The following is a 26,443-nucleotide window of genomic DNA, read 5'->3' as shown; positions in this document are numbered from 1 at the left end:
TACAACTACCTGAGAGGTGGATCCAAAGAGGATGGCTCTAGACTGTTCTCAGTGGTAGCAGATGACAGAACGAGGAGTAATGGTCTCAAGTTGCAGTGGGGGAGGTTTATGTTGGATATTAGGAAAATCTTTTTCACTAGGAGGGTGGTGAAACACTGGAATGCGTTACCTAGGGAGGTGGTAGAATCTCCTTCCTTAGAGGTTTTTAAGGTCAGGCTTGACAAAGCCCTGGCTGGGATGATTTAGTTGGGGATTGGTCCTGCTCTGGGCAGAGGGTTGGACTAGATGACCTCCTGAGGTCCCTTCCAACCCTGATATTCTATGATTCGATGATACTACGAATAGGGAGATCAAAAACTGTCCCCTTCTATCCCTTTGCCAGTGCAGGCATGAATCTGGCCCATTGAGCCAAACCTCTTCCAGCCTTAATTTCCAAATCTATACAATGTTTTTGTTGTTGTTTGTATTTCAGTCAATGGACAACAAGGACCACATTGTTCTGAGCTCTGTACAGATGCTGAGCAAACAGACCCAAAGAGCTTACAGCTCAGGGCCCTGATCCTGCAAACCCTTAACATTCTATTAATGGCAAAGGGCCCAAAGTAGATAAAATTATAGTCACGCTAAAGTCCTTACAGGATCTGGGTCTAGGTCATGACAAAATGCAATAGGAGAATGAGACAAATCAACCAAGGGTTGGAGAGGGAGGATGAGAGAACAGTAAACAACTCTTAGAGATTGTACCTCCTAGGATGGTTGAGAGACTTAATGGATATTGATTCCATTGCTGTGAGATGCCTGAATGAAAGAGAAAATGGAAGGTTTCAGACTCGTTTGTATTAAAGACCTGTGTGTGTCTCTGTCCCTCTCTGTCTGTTTCTCTGCCACAATTAAAACACAGTCATGTGAATTAAGAGTGGGGATGTTGTTATAAATATCACAACATAAAATCTCACTGATTTTATCTTTTCTCCCTGTAGACACTCTGCCAGTTGAACTGGAGGAAAAAAAAGAGAATACTCTAGGATCACACAGACAGGGTGAGATTTCAAGGTGGAGATTATTTTTCAGTTACGAGAAAATTCCCATGAAAATGTTTTCTTGAACTTGTAGCTAAGCCAATGCTGACCATGACACAACCAGTCCTAAAAATAAAAACATTACCAAGACGTGCCCAAGTTGAAGTCGGACAAACAATCCAACCCCAACCTTAACGCTGAGTTCATGCCCACAGCAATGAACGGAAACATTCTCACTATCATCCAAACACCCTTAACTCTGACCCTGGGATTTTCATAGATATTCATACGCATTATATATATTAAATTCATAGGAATGAGTGGACAGGCCACTCACCTCAGGGCTGATCTCTGGCTCTAATACTCTGCTTCCCTCTCTCCTCAGTGAATGTGACTCTGGATCCAGACACGGCTCATCCCCAACTCCTCCTCTCTGAGGGTCAGAAAAGTGTCAGACGGGGAGACAAATGGCACAGACTGCCCAACAATCCCAAGAGATTTGATACCCTGGATCAAAGATTTGATACCCTGCGTGCTGGGCTGTGAGGGATTCACATCTGGGAGATACTACTGGGAGGTGGAGGTGGGAGGTGAAATAATCTGGGCTGTGGGGGTTGCCAGAGAGTCTGTGAGGAGGAAGGGATTGTTCTGCTTTAACCCTGAGTGGGGGATCGGGCTATGGAGCAGTAGTGGGGTGAGTTCCAGGCTCTCACCTCCCCTAAAATTCCTCTGCCCCTGAGCTGGGTCCCCAGGAGGATCCGGGTTTGTCTGGACTATGAACAGGGGCTGGTGACATTTCTGAATGCTGATAATGATGCCCCAATCTTCACTTTCCCACCGGCTTCCTTCAGGGGGGAGAGAATGCACCCCTGGCTTTGGGTTCAGAGTGAACAATCACAGCTCAGACTGTGTCCCTGACACTTGGGGAAAACATCCCTTCTAAAGACCCTGAAATCAACTTCTCTAGCCTCAGACACCCTAATTTCTATGACCCTGGAGAACGCTTGTCTTCCTGAAAGCCTTCTACCATACAATCAGTTTGTATGACCATAAGGCTTGATGGGGCCTCTGAATTGTTAAAGTATAAAGACCAAGATGCTACTGAAATGGAGAAACCAACCGCATTGCTCCAAGAATTGTGCAACCTGTTTGTCACTGGCCTGTGTGATCCTTGAGGAGTGTAGCTGACTGTAGGGGTCAGAGACTGTCAGATAGGAGCTCAGAGAGTGGGAGAATGAAAGTGAAAGAAAGTGACAAGGAGAGACATGAGCCAGGGTGACAGAGGGACTGGGAGATGCTACTGAACGTGATGGTGTCATTCATTATGTAATCCATCTATTTAATTCACTGGTTCATGAAAAGTGGAGCCATTTTAATGCCTTGGAAAAGTGATTTCTGCAAATGTTGCACTTTTTCTCTGTTCTGACCTTACATAATCACTCCCTAAGTGATTGAAGCCCTCATTTTTTTGTTAACTGAACCTTTTTAATAAATATAAAGCTTTTTTCTGCTTGGTGTTTTCCACTCTTTTGAGGGAGCGAGGAGGTGCAGAGGATTTGATTCGCCACTGACCAAAAGACAAGTTAAGAGTAAGGTGGGGTACACTCTATGGGGGGGCAAGTTGACTGGTTTAATCAAGGGGCTGTAGAGCTGCCACCCTCCATAAAATGACCTGCTTATGAACTTGGAAGTGCATTGAAACCCATGTGGATATATATCTTCCTTCTAAACATGGTACTCTTTAAAAGAGTCTGAAATAGAGCTTGTGAGGCTATTTTGGAGTTATTTGGTCAAGGGGTTCCCAAAACATACCCCCAAATACTCTGCTTTTATCATTTTCAGATTTTTATAACACTTTGTTTTAGAATTAGGAATAGCAGATTTAAATTAAAGCTCAGGAAAAACTTGCTAACTGTAAGAACAGTAGGACAATGGAACAGTGTCTAGGAAAGTTGTGGAAGCTCCTTCACTGGAGGTTTTCAAAAGGAGGCTGGATAGCCGTCTGTCTTGGATGGTTTAGACACAACAGCTCCTGAATCTTGGCAGGGAGTTAGCGTGGATGACCCTTTTAGTCCCTCCTAACCCTGTGATTACCTGAAACAAATCTAGATTTCTGACCGTCCAAAAATGTGTCCCATTGGACTGCCCCTGAGATCAGCTTTTCAATGGCATGAAAGACCAGTTTAGGAATATCTCAGAACGTAGTGAGCTGCCAAAGTTTTAGTATCTATGTGAGCAAATGTTTCCTCAGAAACTCCTTTGTCAAGAACACCCATGGCACCATGTACTGATTTGAGGGAATAGGCAGTGTTCTTTGAGCTCAGGGACAAGGAGTTCATTCCTCTGCTCAGGTGATTTGCATGCTGTGCATATTGGCACTCTCAGCTTGCCTTTCTGCTTGGTGTGCGGGTGGCACAGATGACAGTGAGCCACCCCATAGGACAGCTGGGAGGGGAATCTGCTGCTCTGGCTCGTGGGGTATTTCACGGTTACAGAGCCTGAACAGAGTCCAGCCTGTACTCTAATCTCCTAGCACACTCTTGGGGTGAAGACCTATTGTCTAATACCTCCTCTTGAGAATGGGGACCCAGTGTCTGACTGCCTAGACTCTCTGGGTGCAGTGCTGACACCTCAGCCTGCCTCATGCTTAAACGCGCCCTTTCCCAGACCCCACCCAAAAGGTTTGAGGCTCCTGGGTTACAGTTTAACTCTCAGGGGCACACCGTAATGGTGTTCCTGCAACAGATCAGGATTCCTGTGTCACCCAGTGGTGCCCTGCTCTCACTCTGGGCTGTGCAGTGCATACAGAGAAAGGCCAACAAATACTTTATTTATTTAATGGTTATGGGTAGACAGCTTAGAAAGATGAAGTCCGACAGAGGAGCAAGAAGGTCAGAGGTGCTGGGATCTTACAGAGAAATCGACAACAGCTAGGAAATGTTACACTGGACAATGCTTTCCTACCACATTGCTCTGGGCAGCCTCCTCTATGGGAACTGTAGTGTGAGCTCTGTGCTGCTTGGATCTGTCACAAATCTCACAGTTGGGATCTGATTCTTCTCACAGAGCAGTTTGAAATCTCGCCCTTGACTCACACACTCTCCCTTCTGGCTCTTCTTGCTTTTGTAAACATGAGTTCTTCCCTCAGGGCTCCTATTACTCCAGGCCCCGCCTGTAGCTGGTAGCAGGGGCATGGTCAGATAAAGGGCATGGCTCAGATGCCACACTGTGCCAGCTCCTGGTGCTGGTTTGGCCAGAAGTTCCTTTGCCCAGCAGTGTCATTGCAATGAGGATGGGAGAAGTCTCGTTCTGATTCCTCTCCCCAGGACTTGGTGATTCAGGCTCAGCTCAAATGGTGCTCACAGTCTGTAGAGACCAGATCCTTGGAAGCAGCTTCCACTTGGAGATTTTTGGCTGTGCTTAGAAATACCCTGGGATCTCTCTGCAGAGTGGAAAGAATTTCACTCTCCAGAGCCAGTAATGGAGCAGCAATTAGGCAGGTCCCCTCCTGCCACAGGCTTGTTGTTACTCAGCTGGAATCCCCAGACAGCTGTCCTGAGAACCTGGTCCCTCTGGTATTGTGCAGGAGCAGATTTAAAGAGACATACCCTGGGAGCCAATGATCCAGGATGGTGCAGCCTGGACTTTGTGCAGTCACAGGATGGGAGTATATAAAAACTGTAAAGTTTCTAACCTGAAGGTTTCTGCCTTTTCTTTTCTCCTTCCAGCTATTCCTTTTCTTTCCTCTCACTTGATTTCACCTTCACCCTTTGCCTTGCTTCTTTCTTTCTACTGTATCCCCTTCCCTTATTATTTCAAATCTTCCATTCTCCTGCTCTTTCCTCTCCCCAGCTGCCCCACCTATCTTCCTCTTCTTGGAGTACAAGAAAAAAAGACTGCCTCCAGCTATAAGGAAACAAAGGACACCTCATCAACCAGCAGTGAGGAAAAACTGTCTCTGACCCTAAGAAAATGGAATGAGATGGCATTGCAGTACAGAGCTGAGCAATCAGCCAGTAGGTCAGGAACTGACAATAGTGACAAAGGAACACAAAGGATCAAATGCTAAACCCCTCTCAGTGGCTGAAAGTTCATCTGGTGGCAGGTCACAGGCCACTGTGGAAGGTGCTGGAATCTCAGCCTGGTCCCTAGTGGGGCAGGTGTCACCATCATACACAGATATAACTAGCAGGACCTGCACTGACTGGTTCCCTTTGTCATCGGTCTCAGCAGCAGAGGCCAATGACTCAATGGCTAGTGGAATCAGAACTTTCATCTCAGCTTTAGAGAGAGATTTTCCCCAGGTCAGGGTTGAAGTCCAATGGCTGTGGGCAGCGTGCATGAGGGGAGCTGGTTAGAAGGCTCCTGCACTGCACAGTGTGTGGGATAAACAGATACGTCCAATCCACTAGGCTCTCAGGACACTTGTCTGTTCCAGCTGCAAGATGGTGATCTGGGAACAGACTGAGGAGACCTGATAGTGTCTGGGGAGCAACCACCTGGGACCAGGAGTGGAAACTCAACTGTGGTGGGAAAGGAGCAATGACTAGACATGCTACTGCAGATATATTTAGTTCAACTGGGTACAATGCTGTTGACTGAAGTCATGCCAACAATCAAAAACCAGTATAATTACATCACTTGTGCATGTTCACAGAATGCTTCTTCCGTCGGCAGAGCGCGTCCACACTTAGTGCTCAACAGTAAGAGCAGTGCACTGTGCGTGGCTATCCCACTGTGCTACTCAGCACCTTCTGCAGCTAGGAGTTGTGGGAACACAGAGTGGATCGCAGTGTGTCATGAGTGCAGGCTCAACGTCCCATGATGCAGTTTTTCCCACCCTATCATTCCATGGGCTTCCAACTGTGTTTCATGGCATTTTTCAATGGTCCCTGTTTACTGTGTGCCCGCCATCTCTCTCTGAAAGGATGGATCCTGCACTGCTCTCTACCGTTGTGGTCACTGTTATAAACACATCATGGATGGTCATGTAGCATATCATGGACTCCCAATCTGGACAGGAATCAGAGTTCCCTGACCTGCTATGTGCCATGGAAAGGAACAACACAAGATTACTTTTAGCATTCATGGAGCAGCTGCATATGGTGGATCGTCGCTTCTGGGCTCGGGAAACAAGCACTGAGTGGTGGGATCATATTATGTAGGTTTGGGATGATAGGCAGTGGCTGCACAACTTTTGGATGTGGAAATATGGCCAGTTGGTGAAGCTTCCCCTAGGGGAATCTATCCCCCTGTCCCGCCCCTTCCTCTGGTGGCCCTGCCCAAGCTCTGCCCTGCCCCACCCCCACTCTGCCCCACACCCTGCCCCTCTCCACACCTTGCCCATGCTCCACCCCATGGCTTGCTACCACTTGGCCCCCTTGCCTGCCCCTCACCGTCACTCCTCTTGTCTGCTGAGGAGGAGAGGAGCAAGCAGAGGGCAGAGGAGGCCTAGGGGGAATGGGTGGAGCTGTTCAGCCACCTCCCCACTGAAACCCTTTTCCCACTGCTTGCTGTCACCATTCACTCCTCTCCTCCTACTCAGTGAGCAGTATGTGGTGGGGACCTCAGGGGAATGGGCAGAGCAGAGCCAGGAAGGGGTGGAGTGAGGGCAGGCCTCAGAGGGAAGAGTGGGACCTCAGGGCGGAGTGCAGGCGTGGCCATGGCCCAGGTGTCGCTGTTCACGTGTGGTGGATCAGCAGTTTTGGGAGGCTTAGCCTCTCCTGGCCTATGATCCCTGCCGCCCTTGTGTGGAAAGTCATCTTCATGGAACTGTGTGCAGAGCTTGCCCCAGCACTGAAGCACAAGGACACCAAAATGAAAGTTGCCCTCTGGGTGGAGAAGCACATGGTGATCACTCTGTGGAAGATGGAGACTCCAGACTGTTACTGGTTGGGCATGAATTAGTTGGGAGCTGGGAAGTCCACCACTGGGGCCACATGAATGCAAGTTTGCAGGGCCATTAATCGCATCCTGCTATGAAGGACTCTGACTCTTGGCAATGCGCATGAAATAGTGGATGGCTTTGTGGCATTGGGGTTCCCTAACAGCAGCAGGGCGATAGATGGCACACTGTAATGGTCCCTCGCTCTCCCATGGTGAGGGAGGCCACTCAGTCCAGTCCCATCTGGCCAGGACCAGAGTCCGCAGGACAGTCAAGAGCCCACAATAGGGCTGAGCGACCAACAGTCACAGGCCAGCTTTAGCCTGGGCTTGGGAGGCTCAAGCTGCCAGCCCTTAAACAGGGTCTATAACTGAACTGGGCCCCGGGCTTGAGGAGGCTCAGGCAGCCAGCAACAAACAATCTCAGGGCTGGCTTTAGCCTGGGTGGGGCTCAGGCAGCCAGCAAACAAACAGTCTGCAGGTGGGCTGGGGCCTGGGTTTGAGGAGTCTCAGGCGGCCAGCGAACAAACAGTCTGCAAAGGTGACTGGTAAAGGAAGCTCCTTCTCCAGAGCAGGAGCTTCTCAGAAAAGTGTAGGGAGTTAGCCACCCAGGGTGGGGTGGCAGGGGGACGCGGCCCCACCCTACTCCACCATGTCCCACCCCAGGGCCCTGGCAGGGGCAGGATCGGCTGCCCCTGCGTCGGTGGGGATCCAGCCGCAACGCGCCGACTGAGCCACAGCCCCTGGGGCTGCCCCTGGGCTACTTCCTGCCTCCCCGGGGGTTGGTACCTGTGGCCTTCAGGCCTCTTCCGGCTCCTCGGGGTACACAGCAGCAGGCTTTCTGGGCCAGTTGGTGTAACAATCAGTGAACCCAAGTTCCCGGGTTCCCTGAAGACGTTCAATGAGTGCTACTTTTTCACCATCACTCCCAGGATCTATTTTCCATCCAACTCCACACTCACCCCCACTCTCCCACTGTGGGCCTGTATACAAAATCAAACTGCCTGCCCAGGTATCCGGTTACTGAACAGAACCGCCCCAGCACAGCTAACACCGTGGCATGGTTTGCAGTAGAATAAAGTTCTGATAAACGTTCCCCTTCCCCCCAAGTCTTGCAGGGTCCCACAGATGCCCTGTGAGGCAGTGCAGCTAAGGGCACAGATGGGACCTTGATCAGTTCTGTCTGTACTGAGGATTCTGAGAGCCACATGTGCTTAGTGGCTCCCCCAAAAACAGAGAGTGCAGGGGGCACCCACACCCAGGGATCGGCACCACCATGTTATGCGATGGACTCTTTGCAAAATTACTGAACTTAGTGATGGGCACTGGGGGAGGGGGGGTTGTGTCATTCAGTCATTCAACGTTTTTTTGAAAAATTATCATGGACCTCAAAATTTTTACCATGGACACTTGGGTCTGTGAATGGACACATTGCCTACCCCTGTTCACACCTCTCCTAACACCATTCCTCCCTTCCCTGACTTCAGCTTTCTCTGTTCCTGGATCCCTCCCTTCTGCCCACTCAACCCTTCCCTGGGATCTCCCCATCCACTTCTCAGAGCTCCACCTCCATATACTGGGGTCTCTTCTCTTTCATTTCTGCAAGGGGCTCTTCCTACTTGTGGCCTTCCCCCCCTCCATTATATACCCCTCCCCCAAGTCTTCCTCTTGTGATCTGGGCTCTTCACTTCCTACTGCTGCAGCCTCCCATCCCACTCCACCCTAGTGTAAGCGGGGGAATGGTCCCGCTATTGTGGCGAACTTTCCTGGCTTATACACTACCCCAATGGAATTGACTTGAGAAAGGATCTGAGTCCTCACTCCTAGTCCCTTTACACAGAAGCCTGCCTAACCTCAAGGGCTCCCCTTCCACTCTCCTGTGTGGCAGAGTCCTCATAACCCCCAACATCACTGGGTCAAGGATTCCTGGGGGGCTTGACCCACAATCTTGTCATTGTCACTTAGGACAAAGGCTAGAGTGTCCCCACTCTGAGGTATTCTCTCCACTCTGGACACTTCCCTGACCCACTGATCATTATATACATTTCATAGCAAATACAATTTACTGAACAGCAACAAATTAAAAAATATAAGGTGTAAAGATGCTGCCTTTGGTGTGACACTTCTGAGATTATCAATTCAGGACAAATTGCTTCAAGCAGGGGAATTACAGCCCAAGGTTGGGGTTTCTCCACTTCTAAGGCACACCAAACCAGCCAGACAAAGAGGACTTTGGTTTCACCCCACTGGCTAACCATAAGTCATACAAGCAATTCCCTTAGACACTCCAGTTTCCCAGTATCACCACCAGTGCCACTCATTATGGGGACGAATGGTTATGAAAACCAATACCCCAATAAAAGAAAAAAGGTTCTCTTGATCCCAAAGGGCCAAGCCCCAGACCCAGGTCAATATACAAGTTAGATCTTACCCACAAATCATGCTGTTGCCAATCCTTTAGAATCTAAAATCTAAAGGTTTATTCATAAAAGAAAGAAATATATATGAGAGCTAAAATTGGTTAAATGGAATCAGTTACATACAGTAATGGCAAAGCTCCTGGTTCAGGCTTGTAGCAGTGATGGAATAAACTGCAAGTTTAAATTGAGTCTCTGAGTACATCCATATCTGGGATGGGTCATACAGTTCTTTGTTCAGAGCTTCAGTGTAGCAAAGTTCCTCCAGAGGTCAGAAGCAGGACTGAAGATAAAATGGAAGGGTTTTCAGGGCCTTTTATATTCTCTGCCTGTGGAAGGACCCCTTTTGTTCTTACTGCGGAAAATGACAGCAGCAAGATGGAGTCTGGAGTCACATGGGCAAGTCACATGTCCACCATGCATGACTCAGTTTGCAGGCCAACGCCATTGTTTACGTGTTAGTTTGAACGTTCCCAGGAAAGCTCAGATGTGGACTGGCATCTCCCAGAGTCATTGTCAGTTACCTGTTTCTTGATTGGGCACTTACTGAGAACAGTCCTTTCTCAAGAAGCTGACCAAAAGCTTCACTAAGGCTACTTAGAATCAAAACACACTGAGATACAAGTACATAGCCAATATTCATAACTTCAACTACAAAAATGCTACACACATACAGACAGCATAACCATAACCAGAAAATCATAACCTTTTCATAGACATCTCACACAACAACCTTTGTACAATATTTGCTGCAAATATATAATAGTGGTTGCAACAATGATCTATGTGGTCATAGTTTATGTCAATAACGTCACATAAGGAAAAAATGGAAAAGCTTAAAGGAAACAAGTAACCCCACTCTGTGGCACGGGGACGTCACAACCAGCGTCTCTGGAATTTACGGGCAGTTCACAGTCTGTTCCTCACACGTCCCAGGCCTCCTGCCCAGGCCCTGGCTGTGCTGCAGGGATGCTGCGGGTCGGACACTTGCTCTGGCGGTGACCGGTGCTGGGGAGAAAGTGGCAGGACCCATCTCCCCAGCATCGGCCCCCACATCAGGGTTATGGTTTGCTGCCAACTCTGGCCGGCAATGCCTTTTGGCTGGTGGGGTCTTACTGCACTGGGCCCGCTGCCCAGGGTCCTCCTCGCTCTCCCCAGCTGCTCTCCGGACTGCTCCAGCCCCAGCCCCAGCCCCAGCCCCAGCCCCAGCTTCACTCTGCCCCAGCCCCAGCCCCAGCCCCAGCCCCAGCTTCGCTCTGCCTCAGCCCCAGCCCCAGCTTCACTCTGCCTCAGCGCAGCTGCTGTTCTGCCTCTGGCGCAGCTCTCTGGGCTGCTCCTCTGGCTCTGGCTGCCGTGGCTCTGCTCCCAGCACAGCGCTGAACCCTGGCCTGCTTCTCTCGCTCTGGCTGTTGTGGCTCTAGCTCGGCCCCTATGGGCAGACAGAGGATGGGACCCCGCTCTCCTTACTCCCTCATTGGCCTGTCTGCTTTGTCAATCAGGCTGATCTGGAGCATTTGCCTCTCCCCATTGGTCCTGGGGACTGTCAGTCCAAGGTCTTGGTTTCTCATCTGCAATTCCCCTTTCCTTTGTTACTGGAAGGGCCAACCAAAAATCCTCATTGAGTTTCAGTAAGGGGACAACAGTCCCCCTTACATCAGCAACAGCAGCCACCCCTGACATTGTGTCTACACACATCTCTGCCTCTGCATGCCCACAACCCAGCAGCCTACATCCCCCCTCTGCCCCTCTCCTCTCCCCTAGCTCACAGGCTTGGTGCTGGGAACTGCGGGGGAGGCGGTGGCAGGCAGATGATTCCCCAGGCCATCCTTATAGGAACACACCTGGGGGCTGGTCAGCACTGGGAGGGGACAGGCTCCTCCATGGGTGTCACTGTCAGGAACAGAGATTCCCTCCAGCCTGAGCTGGGACTGGGCAGATTATCAAGGGAGATGTGTTTCTAAATCCCTCTTTGTAAACTCTAAGTATAAAAATAAGGGTGGAGCGTTCCGGAGAAAGTGTCAGTGAAAGTGAAGAGATGGGACTTGTCAGTCACATTTTAAAATGAGACCTCTCCTGCCTCATAGTCCAGGAAAATCCCTACACGGCTGGGCCTGACGCTCATGGACAGTGGCGTTAAATGGGAGGTGAGGGCCTTATATTCCTTATATCTCAGACACACTGTCCAGAATCCATTCTCAGGTGATAGGTAAATCTTCCCCTTCCTTGTCACAGATTCTGTACAAACCCCCAGAGTCCAGTTTGTTTTGTCTCCCACCTCCACCTCCCAGTAATGCCTCCCTCCTGTCAATTTGTTAAAGCCCAGGACAATGGGATAAGTATCAAATCTCTTAATATTGTCAGGCAGATCCTGTTGTTTGTCTTCGTATGTCACAGTTTTCTGATCCTCAGACAGGATGAGGCTGGGATGAGCCGTGTCTGGATCCAGAGTCACATCCACTGGGGAGAGAGTCACAGAGTCAGTGCTGGAGGCAGGGGCTGGTCACTGGGATCAAAGGGAAATTAACCTGTGTCCCCATTAATTGCTGTGACACAAGGTTGCTGGCCATTTAAGGAGAGTCAGGGCCCCATCTAAGGCCAAGGGGGCAGGGGAAGGAGAGGAGATGGAAAGAGGGGCAGGTGCTTGTGAGGGACATAGGAGAGGGGAGGAACAAGCACCAGGGAAGGGGAGCAGATGGGAAGGGAAGGGGGAGATCTCCATGGAGTAGTGGGAGGGACGGGTCAGGCATCAAGGAATCAGAAAGGATAGGAGGGGAGTAGTGGGGGTTGCAGAGAAGAGAGGGATAAAGGCTGGCAGAGGAAGGGGACAGATGTCAGGGAGGCAAGGGGGGAAGGGCAGGCTGCAGGAACAAGGGTGGTGGTGGTGAGGGAAGAGGAAAGACAGGTGCCAGGGGGCAGAGGGAAGGTGCTCAGGGGTGGGGCAGGAGGTAGGAATTTGGGGCAGTAGCAAGGGACCTGGAGGGGCAGGTGCTGTGGGAGTTGCAGAGAGGGGTGGGTGCCAGGGGGACATGGAGGACATTGCAGTGGGGTCTAGAGGCCACTCAGGCTAGTTCCCTGTTGTGCCAGGCACTACACAGACAGAGGTGGATCTTTGCTTATGTCTGAGTGACTGAGGAGCACAGATCCCAGTGACTGCACAAAAAGAGCTTAGGCCTAAGTCCCTGGTTTCAGCTCCACTATGATGTGATCTTTGAAAAGTCATGGAAGACAGAAGAGATTCCAGAAGACTGGAAAAGGGCAAATATAGTGTCAATCTATGAAAAGGGGAATAAGGACAACCTGGGGAATTACAGACCATTTAGCTTTCAGAGTAGCAGCCGTGTTAGTCTGTATCCGCAAAAAGAAAAGGAGTACTTGTGGCATCTTAGAGACTAACAAATTTATTTGAGCATAAGGTTTCGTGAGCTACAGTTCACTTCATGGGATGCATGATGGAGCAAATAATTAAACAATCAATTTGCAAACATCTAGAAGATAATTAGGTGATAAGTAACAGTCAGCATGGATTTGTCAAGAACAAATCATGTTAAACCAACCGGATAGCTTTCTTTGACACAGTAACATGCCTTTGGATGGGGGGAAGCGGTAGATGTGGTATATCTTGACTTTAGTTAGGGTTTTGAAACTGTTTCGCACGACCTTCTCATAAACAAACTAGGGAAATACAACCTAGATGGAGTTACTATAAGTTGGGTGTGTAACTGGTTGAAAAACAATTCCCAAAAAGTAGTTATTGTTGGTTCACAGTCATGCTGGAAGGGCATAATGAGTGGGGTCCCGCAGGGATCAGTTCTGGGTCTGGTTCTGTTCAATATCTTCATCAATGATTTAGATAACGGCATAGAGAGCACACTTATAAAGTTTGCGGATGATACAAAGATGGGAGGGGTTGCAAGTGCTTTGGAGAATAGGATTATAATTCAAAATGATCTGGACAAACTGGAGAAATGGTCTGAAGTAAACAGGGTGAAATTCAATAAGGAAAAATACAAACTACTCCACTTAGGAAGGAACAATCAGTTGCATACATACAAAATGGGAAATGACTGCCTAGGAAGGAGTACTGCAGAAAGGGATCTGGGGGTCATAGTAGATCACAAACTAAATATGAGTACCAGAAAAAGAAAAGGAGTACTAGTGGCACCTTAGAGACTAACCAATTTATTTGAGCATAAACTTTCGTGAGCTACAGCTCACTTCATCGGAATACATCCGATGAAGTGAGCTATAGCTCACGAAACCTTATGCTCAAATAAATTGGTTAGACTCTAAGGTGCCACTAGTACTCCTTTTCTTTTTGCGTGTAAGCAGTGTCAGGATGAGCTCCACCCTGACATCTGGTGGTGAGGTGTGGCAAGTTGTGGAAGAGAACTTCAGGGGCCGATCTCATTTGCATAGGCACACCCACCCCGCCTAGAATGAGAATACCAGAAGTGGGGGTGAGTGAACAAATAGAATATATATATTCTACACAAATGCCAACCTTCTACAACTACAGTATCTGCTTTGTGAATATTGGCAGGCCGGCTGGCTGCCCACAGCCATGTAGTTATAATTGTAGGAGGCAGCAGCTGAGGATTAATGAGTCAAGTGGCCCTATGATGGCTGCAGAGGATGGCAGAGAAGAAGGGCTGTCTCTGTCTGCTCAGCTGAGTGAGTCCCAGGGCTGCCCTGAGCTCTGCTCCCTTAGGGCCAAACTCCTAAAGGCCAGGGCAACATCTGCCCACACTGAGCCCGGTGCCCTGGGTGTGGATGTGCAGAGAGCACCTCTGAGGATCTGGCACTCCTGAGGGCTGTCTGCGTCTGCAGTTACTCAGCGTGGTTTGTGGGTATGATGGGGCAATGGACTCACATGCAAACACTGCACACCCATTGTAAGAGTATGTCATCTCCTTCTTGCCCCCAGAGAGCCCGGGGGTGAATCTGTGCCATGGACCATGGGACAGGAACTGTCCCCTGGTATGCTTCACTGTGATCCCCACCAGAAACATTTCCCGCTCCTGGTACCATGGCACCATCTCGGAGCAAACAGCCAGAGGAGATTGTAATATCAGCCTATAGCTTTTTGGCCCCTCACCCTGGGAACACTGCAGGGGGAAGGGCTCGGGGAAGGATAAACCCAGACACCCACCTGCCACTCTGTGGTTTTCTCCTCCTCTTCAGATGTCAGCTCCAGGGCCTCCTCCAGCTCCAGCCTCAGAGGGCCCAGGGCTTCCTGGAGTTTCACCTGCAGGGGCACCATGTGTGATAGCCATTAATCTGCACATCTGATGGGTGGAATTTGCAGGAGGCAGGGCCAGATGAAACAGGGGCACTACAAACCCATGTCTAGGCCCCAGCTACTGGAGTTATGTGATAAAATCAGGCTTTTGGCTTTCATTAAAAAGAGAATGTTTCAAACCTTCTGGGTTGCAAAGAAAATATTCAAAACATGCCCCAAATGTGACAGACACAGCGATTCCTGCCTGAGTCTGTAGAGAGCCTGAGCCCAGTGCCATGAGAGGGGACGGCTCCATTTATTTGTATGGAACATTGACACCAAGCCTCACTGCTCTGGGGGACAGCCAACCCCTCCGCAAAAAGAGGGGCTTTGTGTGGCAGCAGGGGGTAGGTCATATGACTCAGCTCCCCCATCCAATCATAGACACCTTGGCTAATAGATGGGGGGGGGCTCCCTGAGCCTTTTCGAGTATCTCTCTCTCTCAATGGGAGGGAGAGGATTCTTGCTGTTGATCCTGTGGGAAAAAAGGACACCCAGCCCCTGGGATTCCCAAGGGGAGGGAGCCCCCAGCCTCTCCTCCTGCTTGTCTAAATAGGTTCACAGGCTCCACCCGCAGCAGACAGCCCTTGTGTGGGTGGCCCCTTCCACAACTACTGCTAATGGGGCCAGGGCCGCGACAGGGCCCCTTGTCAGCATGTTGCGGCTGGGGTGCCTCAGTCCAGCCCTGTAAGAAATGCACATTTCAATAGCAAAGCCAGGAGAATAACCTGGGCAGAGGCAGCAGCGTCAGAGCGGCACGTTCTGAGGCATTGTCTGGCTGAGACACTGATCCTGGGGGAGACTCTTCCCCACTTGTCTGCTCTGCTCCGAGATTTCTCAGAAACGGAGGCGTTTAGCTGAAGTTTGAGGACACTGAGCCAAGCTGCAGCCTTTCAGAACCGAGTGCTCACCTGGGCAGGGGAGGCCTCAGAAGGGAGATGAATGTATGTTTATGGGCATTACCAATCAGTCACCATTGGGCCAAGGATCTGGCCCCTTCTTGTGGTGTGCTGTCCCTTTAAATGTTTGAGCACTCCCCCCTCCCCAGTGCAAAGCCTCACTTGCACAGTTTCAGTTTTTCAGCTGACAATAAAACCACCAGGGCAGAAGCTGTTTTTCCATCAGCTCGCTTTGTCCCCTTACTAAAACTCAATGGGGGTGTTTTAGTTGTTAGCTCCCAGTACCAAAAGAAAGGGGAAGGGTCGATGGGAAATCAGGACCCTGAGACTGACAGTCCCCAGGAACAATGGGGAGAGGCCAATGCTCCAGGTCAGCCTGATTGACAGGGTGGGCAGGCTAATCAGGGAGTCAGGAGGCCAGGGGGGTTCTGCCCTCCATGTGAGCTGGAATTGCCTGGGTCAGGCAGAGTGGGGCTGTGCTAAAGAGAAAGCAGGGGCCTGAGCTGAGCTGGGGAGCAGAGCTGGGCCAGATCCAGAGGAGCCAGAAAAGCAGCGCAGGAAGCAGGTCGCTGCTGGGAGCAGAGTCACAGAAGCAGCCCCCAGAGCAGACTTGTCCTGGGGGGAGAGCTGCAGCAACCAGAGCCAGGGGGTCCAGAGAAGCAGCCCAGGGAACTGGAGGCAGAGCAGCAGCAGCAGCCGCCATGCTGAGGCAGAGTGGTGGAGCTGGAGCTGGGGCTGGAGGAGTCCGGAGCTGGGTGTGGTGAGCAGCTGGGGAGAGCAAGGGGGACCCTGGGCAGCGGGCCCAGTGCAGGGAGATGCCCCCAGCCAAGAGGCCTTGCAGGCCAGACTTGGAGGGGGGATCATAACCCCGACGGGGCAGATGACACTGGGGAGATGGGTCCTGCCACCTAGAGCGTGTGGCCACCTCCAGAGCAAGTTCCTGCAGCATCCCTGCAGCACAGCCAGAGCCTGGGCAGGAGGCCTGGGATGTGTGAGGAACAGACTGTGAACAGCCCTGATATTCCAGAGACGCTGGTTGTGACGTCCCCATGCCACCGAGCGGGGTGACATGTCTTTTCCTTTAGCCTTTCCCATTGTTTCCTTATTTTTTAAAATCGATTGCTGTTTAATAAATTCTATTTGCTTTGAACTGTATGTAATGATCAGTGGGTCAGGGAAGCATCCAGTGTGGAGAGAGCACCCCGGAGTGGGGACACCCTAGTCCCTGACCTGAGTGACCATGACAAGGTTGTGGGTTGAGCCCCCCAGCCTTGTTGGGGTTCCAAGGACTCTGCCACACAGGAGAGTGGAAGGGGAGCCTTCACTTGCTATGAGGGTCGATTGCTAGCAGAGAGAGCACAAGCGCAGCCAGCCAAAGGCAGAATTCTGCAGTTTGCAGTGTGGACACACAACCAGCGGGGGGGCGTGTCGAGCACAGACAGTGCAGTAACAATGGAAGAATTTCTCTGTGGCAGAAAAGGTTATCCAGGAGGCTTGAAGAGCAGGAGAGCAGAGAAATGGCACCTTTTGTGGGCAATGATGATGAATTTGTTGAAAACTAAAATCCCAGGTGGTGTGCCTCAAATTTTTTGAGCAATTTTGCAGGGTAATTTGTAGTTTCCCAACAGACAACGAATTTCAATCTTGCTGACAGTGACTGGTCTGAAGCCATATGGACTGCCACATGATTTATTGTCTCCAACTGTGCCAAGAACTGCCAAGTATGCCACAATTACTGCCACAATGTGGGAACACTTTTCTCCTACATCATCAGTGATAGCTTGCAATTTCTTGTGCCAATTCTTTTAATATTCTTGGATGAAGATTATCTGGGCCCCCCGATTTAGTCCCATTAAGCTGTTTGAGTTTCGCTTCTACCTCAGATATGGTGATGTCTACCTCCATATCCTCATTCCCATTTATCATGCTACCATTATCCCTAAGATCCTCTTTAGCCTTATTAAAGACTGAGGCAAAGTATTTGTTTAGATATTGGGCCATGCCTAGATTATCCTTGACCTCCACTCCATCCTCAGTTTTTAGCGGTCCCACTTCTTCTTTCTTTGTTTTCTTCCTATTTATATGACTATAGAACCTTTTACTATTGGTTTTAATTCCCTTTGCAAGGTCCAACTCTACTTGACTTTTAGCCTGTCTCACTTTATCCCTACATCTTCTGACCTCAATAAGGTAGCTTTCCTTACTGATCCCTCCCTTCTTCCACTCCCTATATGCTTTCTGCTTTTTCTTAATTACCTCTCTAAGATGCTTGCTCATCCAGCTTGGTCTACAACTCCTGCCTATGAATTTTTTCCCCTTTCTTGGGATGCAGGCTTCCGATAGCTTCTGCAGCTTTAATTTAAAATAATCCCAGGCCTCCTCTACCTTTAAACCCATAAATTCTTCAGTCCAATCCACTTCCCTAACTAATTTCCTTAATTTTTGAAAGTCAGCCCTTTTGAAATCAAAAACCCTAGTTGCAGATTTATTTTTGTTAATCCTTCCATTCAGTTTGAACTGAATTAGCTCATGATCACTTGAGCCAAGATTATCTCCTACAACCATTTCCTCTATGAGGTCCTCATTACTCACCAAGACCAAATCTAAAATGGCATCCCCTCTAGTCGGTTCAGCAACTACTTGCTGAAGGAATCCATCAGCTATCGCATCTAGGAAAATCTGAGCCCTATTATTATTACTAGCACTCGTCCTCCAGTCTATATCTGGGAAGTTAAAGTCTCCCATGATCACACAGTTTCCATTAGTATTTATTTTATTAAAAACATTAAAAAGGGCTCTATCCATATCCAAATTAGATCCCGGCGGTCTATAGCACACCCCAAGCACTATCCCAGGGGAGGCTCTAATAGTTTTCTTCCCCAATTTAATTGTTGCCCAGACAGACTCAGTCATATCCATTTCATCGCTTCTTATTTCTTTACATTCTATCTCATCATTGATATACAGTGCTACTCCACCACCTTTACCTTTATTTCGGTCTTTCCTAAACAGCACATACCCTTCAATACCTGTAGCCCAGTCATGACTACTATTCCACCAGGTCTCTGTTATACCTATAATATCTGGTTTCACTTCCTGCACCAGTAACTCTAGTTCCTCCATTTTGTTACCTAGGCTCCTTGCATTAGTGTACAAACATCTTAATTTTTGCTGTTTGGCCTCACTCACATTCTGTACCCTATTAGGCACGGTTATTTTACTACCAGTATAACCTATTAGACTTGTATCTACACTGCCCTTCCTCCTACCTACAGCTGTATCCACTCTTACTTCATTTTCTTTCCACTCTATGCTAAATTCTGGCGTGGAGATTACCTGGACATCTCCCAACCATCTCCCCCAAATTCCTAGTTTAAAGCTCTCTTAATCAGTTGTGCCAGCCTCCATCCTAGAAGTCTATTTCCTTCCCTACTCAGATGAAGTCCATCCCGAGAGAACTGTCCTCTATCCATGAATGCCTCCCAATGGCCATACATCCCAAAGCCCTCCTTATAGCACCACTGCCTAAGCCATCTATTGATAGTCATAATCTTGTCACACCTTTGTTGCCCTTCTCTAGGAACAGGCAGAATCCCACTAAAGATCACCTGAGCCTCAATTTCCTTAAGCGTCCTCCCCAGCCTAGCATAGTCTCCCTTAATACTTTCCAGCGAGAATCTAGCCGTATCATTTGTTCCCACATGAAGGATAATTAGGGGATTCTTTCCCGCTCCCTTTAGAATCCTTTTCAACCTCAGGTCTACATCCCGTATCTTAGCACCTGGAAGACAGCACACCCTCCTATTTTCTGGATCAGCTCTGGTTACAGGCCTATCTATTCTTCTCAGTAAAGAGTCCCCAATCACATAGACCTGCCTTTTCCTAGTGACGGTGCTATTCTCCAGTCTATCCCCTGTTCCCTCTGGCTGCAAGTTCTTTCCATTCCCATTCTCCCTTGTAATCCTTTTTAACCCATCCTGTATCCTCCTGGGGCTCATATTTGGTGTAAACTCCATTAACTCTTCCCCTTTTCCTATAGGACTAACCGCTCTTCTCTTCTTCCTTGCCCTGTCACCTTCAGTGACTACCTGCTGAGCCCCTTCTTCATTTTCCAACTCTGCAAACCTATTCTGAAGCTCTATTTCTCCTTCACTAGCCCGTCTTTTCCTCTGCCTAGTTCTTTTAGTCACATGCTTCCACTGACCACTTTCCTCACCCAGTCTCCCCTCAGAATTCCCTAGTCCTGCTTCCATCTGCAAGTCTGAGCTTTTCCCTTCAGATACCTCATGTCTTTGCTCCATAATCTGCTCAAACCCCTTCCTAAACTCTACCAGACTTTCCACCTGCATCTCCAAACCTCTGATCTTTTCCTCCATCAGCTCTATCAGACGGCATTTCATGCAGACAAAACTCTTACCAGGTGCCCCCTCCAGGATCATGTACATACCACAGCTTCCACATCCAGTCATCTTCATTGTGTCATCTGCTACATGGGTCACTCCCACTGCCACCTCTGAATCTGTCATAGCCTTCCCACCTAAATCCTGTTAATCTGGGAAACACAAACCTGGTGTTTCAGGCACAGGCAGATCCCTGGATCCCTGAATGACTTCCTGAGCCGGAGCCCCCAGGAAAGTGACCCTCCACAAATGGCCCCTCCTCACCCCATCTCTGCTCCCGGGCGGGGGTCTGCGAGTCCCAGAGCTGCTGCTGCCCTCCCTGACCCGACCAGGCTCTGCCCCCCTGAGCACCTGCAGGAGCCGAGCCAGCTCCGGGAGAGCGACCGCCCCGGGACTGGGCCAGGGACAGAGTCTCCCAACCCGATGGGAGAGGAGAGGGGGAAGGAGAGATGGAGACTTAAAAGGGCAACAGGGGACTGAAGTGGGGAGGGAGGTTCCCAGATCTGCCTGGATCCATGGGCGATGTGATGGGGAATGCGGGGGAGGTATCCAGTCCCTCTGTACAGATGCCCCAGGGCCCGAATGAAAAAATGGTGTGGGTAGGGCCAGTCAGTCCTTACCATCAGTCTCTGGCCCCAGCTCTGTCTGTCCCTGGGAGCTGCCAGCCCCTCTGTGCTTTCCTCAAGCTCGGTGCCGCTCTGGAGTGAGCAGCCCTGTGCCCTCTCCACCCACAGACACCACCTACCATTGGGCCTGGGGAGAGAACCGCCCACAACCACAACAGCCCGGCCCTGTCGGGGTGTGTCCTCCCCCCACCCTGCTCTGCACGGAGCAGCTGCTGTGCAGACTTGTCAGATGACACAGGCCAGTTGGCAGCTTCCTCACCTTCACTTGGCCTGATTTTCCTGCTTGCCCCTGTGTGAACCAGGAGTGACAGGTTTAATTTCACTTCCTTGTTCCCCTAAAAGTGCTGCCCTAACAGCAACTGGGCATTTCCCTTCTGCCAACTGCCTCCTGCTGTGGGGTGAGTTGAGAATAGTCATTGCAACACGGAGCCATGGGCTACCCTCATGTCAACCAGTTCCTGCAGCTTGGCCTCTCCTCAGCTCCAGCCAGTCGCTCCATCTGCTCTCAGTGAGGACGCTGTACAGGGAGCATCACATCTCTCACTCTCACTTATACACACACACCTGGCTATCCCTGAACACACCTCCTGTGTCTATGTAGCTACAGACTCTGGTGTCCATCACCACAGTATCTCGACTGCAAAGTTACAAAGCAACCACCCAGTCTGAGGATCAGGATTCTCCCCTTGTCCCATCATGTGCTGAGAAGTGTGAACACTAATCTCCCCCTCCCTCTGCCTCCCCTCTAAGGCCATTGTTGGGTGGGATTCTCCCTCTTGGCCCAGCCCACTTGGACACTGTACAGGGGTCATGTGTGACAGAAACAACCCAGTAAGGTCCTAAATATTGGCTAACTACTTAGGCCAAAGAGGGAGCAGTCACTTATGGTGTGATTGCCTTAGTGCCCCTTGCAGGGGTTCTCCCATTCTGAGCCTTCATTCTCTTCCTGTGGCCCCTGCTTCCCCAAGCCCTTCTGCCCCAAACAGAGCTCCCCACAGCCCCAGTCCCTCAGCTGTCCCTTCTGCACCCCCAAGAACCCCCAATACTTTCCCATCCCACCGCCCCATCCGTGACGTTATTGACATAATCTGGGACCGTATAGATCATTGCTGCAACCAAGGTCCTGTAGTGGTACCAAATCTTGTATAAAGGGGGTCAAATGAGGTGTCTAAGACAAGGTTATGATTTGCTGGTTATGATTATGCTATCTGTTTGCATGTATCATTTTTTTATTTAAAGATATAAGTATTGGCTCTATACTGTCTGTATTTCAAACTTATGCTATGCTTCTGGGTGACACCCCAGACAAGTTGGTGTCAGCTCTGCCTAGCCTGCTTGTTAGGACCATCAGCTTTACATTTGACCCATTGAGAGAAGGCAGACACGCCTTGTGACTCAGCAAGTTATGCAGGGACATGCCTATGGAGAGAACTCTGCGGTTTTTCCATGCCATGTGATGGACAGCTTGTCTTTGGAACAAAGAAAGAAAGACCACATGACAAGAGAATATAAAAAGCTGCTGCAGCTCCTCCATCTTGTCTTCAATCCTGCTTCTTATCTCTGGAGGGGCTTTGCTACACTGAAGCATTGAACGAAGGACTGATGACCCATCCCAGCTGTGGCTGTTCTCCAGAGACTTGATTTGAACCTGCAGTCTATTCTATCACTGCTGCAAGCCTGCCATCAAGAACTTTGCCATCACTGTATGTAATTGATTCTACCAGTTCTAACCAGTTCTAGCTCTCATCTATATCTTTTTCCTTTTATGAATAAACCTTCTCTCCCACATCTCTCCCACAGCACCTGCAACAACCCCATACTCCTCCTACCACCCAATAGCCCCTTAGCTGCCCAGCCCCTCTGTACCCCCAGCTCTGCTGCTCCCCTAAGATCACCCAGAGCCATTCCTCTCCTATCTGGGGGGCTGGGCTCAAAACATCTGACTCTGCAGTAGTGATGGTACAGGAGTTTCTCCAAACAATCCATCCCAGCAAGGGCAGGGTTATTAATTAACTCTGCATTTACAGGGGGAGGATTCAATCTGAGGCAGAGCTGCAATGGCCTTGTTAAACCAGTGATAAGTGTATTGAACACACAGTTTGCACTGGGAAAAGCAGCTGATAGACCTGCTCTTATCTAAACAAGAGTAAGCCCTGGAAAGATGGGCTGGGATGACACAAGCTCTAAGATCAAAGTCTGAGTGTATTCAAGGGTCCCATCTTGCAGTCCTGGTGCTTTCTACATTTTCACTGAGCTCAGTAGATGATGTGACTCACATGCAAGGACTGCAGGAGTAGGGCTTGATCCTCCACCCCCTGGAGTTAAAGGCAAAGATTCCATTGATTTCAGGGGTGCAGGATCCAGCCATTCATACCAGCAAAATTTCTGCATTTGAGCAGCATCTGCTGGTGTTTCCAAGGCCACAGGTCAGGGGTTTTCCCCCTCCTGCCAGCTTAGGAGTGAGTGGATGTTAAGTGAAGAATGTGAAGGGCCTTTAACTAGAAAGGTTTCATGAGTACCTGGATCCCGCATTGCTGGGCATTTCAGAAATACAGATGGACAGAGAATTCCCCTGACAGAAGCAGGAATAGAACAAAGATGGTGATCCAGGGGTTGAGGACATGGGCCGGGGGCTGCTTGGGACCCCCATGCTGCTGGCATATATGTTGTATTATATGTTGTATTAATTTGTATGGTGTAGGTGTAACCCTGAGGTTTTTTTCAGGAGTTAAAGTCCATTTACAGACTATGAAGAGCCAATAACTGTCCAATCCTGTCCACTGATGGCACCACCCTCCTGACTGAGCCCAATATGATACTAGAAAGATGGAAAGAACATTTTGTGACTCTCCTCAATCATGAGTCAAGTGCAAATGATCAAATAGTAGACTCAATTGAACAAAGACAGTTTGATTTGAACTCAAACATCCGCCAACTTCAGAGGAGACTAAGAACGCACTTATGGAAATGAGAAATGGAAAGGCAGCTGGAGCTCACAAATCCCAGCTGAAGTGCGAAAACATGGTAGTCCTATACTTCACAAAGCTTTGCTAGACCCAGTTACTTTCTGCTGGGAAAATAAGGTTTTACCCCAGGATTTCAAAGTTACCAAAATCGTAATAATCTGCAAGAGCAAAGGGGACAGACATAACTGCAGCAATTATCGTGGCATTTTGCTCTTCTCCATCACTGGTAGACTCCTTGGTAAGCTGTTGTTGAAAAGGTTTCAGGTTATTGCAGATGATGTACTCCCTAAATTCCAGTGTGGTTTCCATTCATCACACAGCATGGCCGACATGATATTTTCCCTATGCCAGTTACAGGAGCAAGCTGCTGAACAAGAAATGTCCTCGTATGTTGCCTTTGTTGACCTTAGTAAGGCATTCGACTATGTCAAATGCTCCACTGTCTTCTTGCAAAGTTTAGCTGCCCAAACAAACTAATCAACCTTATTTGCTGCTTCCATGCCAACATGCAGGCCCATGTATCAGTGGGTGCCGACTCATCTGATCCCTTTCCTGTAGCCCATGAGGTTAAAAAAGGCTGTGTGCTTCCCTTACATTATTTACTTTCAGAGTAGCAGCCGTGTTAGTCTGTATTCGCAAAAAGAAAAGGAGGACTTGTGGCACCTTAGAGACTAACCAATTTATTTGAGCATAAGCTTTCGTGAGCTACGGCTCACTTCATCGGATGGATGAAGTTTGTTCCTGGCTGGAATGACATGTACAACCATTACAGATGTCACTCTAACAACACGATTCGATGGCAGATTTCTAAACCTCTGCCCATTCAAGGCCAAAAGCAAATCCCAGAAAAGTGAAGTAAAGGATCTACTGTAAGCCGATGACTCAGCGTTTGTCACCCTTTCTGAGAACAACCTGCAGCATTTGCTGAATTCCTTTGCCCGTGTTGTATCCCTGTTTGGCCTCTGTATTAATGTAAAGAAAACAGAAATCCTGTACCAACCATCTCCTGGCAGAAACCCATCACTTCCACCACCACCAGAAATAAAATTGAACAGCTGCCAATTAAACAACATCAAGTCCTTCTGCTGCACAGGTAGCAGTTACCAATGACACTAACATTGACAAAGAACTTTCAGCACCCTTAAAGTCAGCTGTCTCAGCTTTTGGTTGTCTACACAAAGGACTATGGACAAGACAGGGGGTGGGGGTCAAAGTGTCCCCAAAATGCCAACTTTACAGAGCTGTTGTGCTCCCTTGTCTTCTATACTCGTTAGAGACCTCCCCCCTTTATCGTTGCCACATCCAAAACCTTAACTGTCTGCAACAATGCTACCTACGCAACATACTGGGAATCAAATGGTCTGACAAAATCGCCAACAACAAGGTACTACGGCAGGCAGCCATGCCAAGCCTGGAAGCCATGCTAGCACAGAGGCAAATGGCCTGGGTCGGCCACGTCATATGTATGGAAAACAATTGACTGCCTAAGAGAGTTCTGTGCAGTGGACTTGAAAAAGGCAGTAGGAAGGCTGGCCATCCCAGATGCTGTTACAAGGACTGCATCAAGCAGCACATACAGTCTGCTGGTCTGCACTTAATGACCTGGGAAGATACGGCCAAGGACAGGTGAGCTTGACACTCTGCTACGAAGGAAGCAGAATGAGCAACAGAATATCGTTGTGCCACCTTGGCCAACAGTAGGAGGGAATATAGACACCAAAGTGCCCTGGCACATCTCCTGAACCCTACATGTGGAAACTGATTTCCAGTCATAGTCGAATACAAGCAACAGATGGAATAAATGAGCACAAAGAGTCAAAGATGTTAACATGACCCTGTCACTGTCTAACATTAAACAGTGTTAAACAAGGTTTGGGGGTTGGTTTTCAGAGACCTCAGCCAGCGTTGTCTCATGGCAAACACACCATTGAAAAATCCCTTTAACCTTTTATTAAAAATACAAAAAAGAAGATTAACAATTGAAATATTTGCAAAAGGAGAGGGATAGGACAGAATAAAAATAAGGTAGGGAAGGAGAACTGAGAGGGGGGAGGAGTGACTGTCGAGGTCCCAAGTGGGGAGGAGGGGGGAAGGAAAGGAGGGACACCCGCACTGAGCTGGGAAGGGACGGGCAGGGCCACGGGCATAAGAAGCGGGATGGGGGGCTAGCCTCCTCGAGTGGAAGCTTCACCCTCCGCCCATGGTTAACTTTTCAGCCACAAGTCTTGCATGTGTTTGGAGGGTGGGGAATGGGAATGAAGAATATTTCAGGGCACTAGAATAAATTAACATGGCCACAGAGTCTAGTGGCTGCTGAAGCAGACTTTGGTCCAGTTCTTTACACAGGGTGGAGATAATTACAGTGACTCCTGGAGCACAAGGAAAAAAGTCTGCAGAACTGATTGTGTCACCAGTCAAAAGAGCTGGTTTGCTGGCACCACAGCTGTCTTCTCACTAGCACTGTGGGTGTGTCCGAGGAATTTGAACTTTGTGCCATAACCATGCTGTGAGAAGGATCCAGTTACAGTGACGTTCCAGGCGCTATTGTAGTTGCAGTTTTGAAGCTGATGGATGTTCGAAGAGAGGACGGTGCTTCCATTTAATATAAAATGTATTAACTTAATGAAAACCTTAGGAGCTGGCTGGAGTTAAACCCTGTGGCTCCCTGACCCCTCCAGCAGGATGGATGTTACAGCCTGGGAAAGGGAAGCAGTCACTGGAAGCAGGAGCTCTCTCTAGAGAGAATGGCTCTGGGTGCTAGCAAAGCAGGGAACCCCCTGGAGAGATTGGAATGGCTCAGGAATAACTGCACAGGATTCTGCAGATAGGGGGTTCACTCACTGCAACTCCCACTAAATTGCTCCCCTGAATATTTCCTGGCTTATTATGCTGATTAGTCAGAGGAGCTGCTGCTATCAACAGGCCTCGCTCCTGGGATTTGGGGGATAAAGTGTC

General features: G+C 49.2%; 2 protein-coding genes and 1 long non-coding RNA gene across 20 annotated transcripts in view; 2 read left to right on the top strand and 1 right to left on the bottom strand.

Moving 5' to 3' along the window:
• The window catches only part of LOC140898275 (uncharacterized), a 2,445,793-nt gene that overhangs the window by 789,314 nt on the left and 1,630,036 nt on the right, over positions 1-26,443 (top strand). The gene's annotated exons all lie outside the window — the stretch shown is intronic.
• On the bottom strand, positions 11,435-20,704 carry LOC144929428 (uncharacterized). Of its 2 annotated transcripts, none has more exons than XR_013634656.1 (4): positions 20,517-20,704; positions 19,914-20,048; positions 14,469-14,564; positions 11,435-11,776 (listed from the first exon to the last, which is right to left on the bottom strand). It is a non-coding gene; the product is annotated as an uncharacterized LOC144929428 (long non-coding RNA). The 2 variants fall into 2 exon arrangements; XR_013634655.1 differs by having other exon boundaries at positions 19,944-20,048.
• The window catches only part of LOC144929421 (butyrophilin subfamily 3 member A2-like), a 23,874-nt gene continuing 13,337 nt past the window's right edge, over positions 15,907-26,443 (top strand). The window contains exons 1-2 of one of the 8 annotated variants that reach the window (XR_013634628.1): positions 15,907-16,256; positions 23,248-23,726. Coding sequence is in view for 1 of the 8 variants with exons in the window: in XM_078848837.1 (XP_078704963.1) it covers positions 16,949-17,066 (118 nt within the window). In the remaining 7 variants the exon portion in view is untranslated. The other 7 variants (XR_013634629.1, XR_013634630.1, XR_013634627.1 and 4 more) reach the window with 7 other exon arrangements.

This window comes from Lepidochelys kempii, chromosome 14, assembly GCF_965140285.1.
Source record: "Lepidochelys kempii isolate rLepKem1 chromosome 14, rLepKem1.hap1, whole genome shotgun sequence".
Classification (NCBI taxonomy): domain Eukaryota; kingdom Metazoa; phylum Chordata; order Testudines; family Cheloniidae; genus Lepidochelys; species Lepidochelys kempii.
This window is presented reverse-complemented; position numbering and strand designations above follow the sequence as displayed.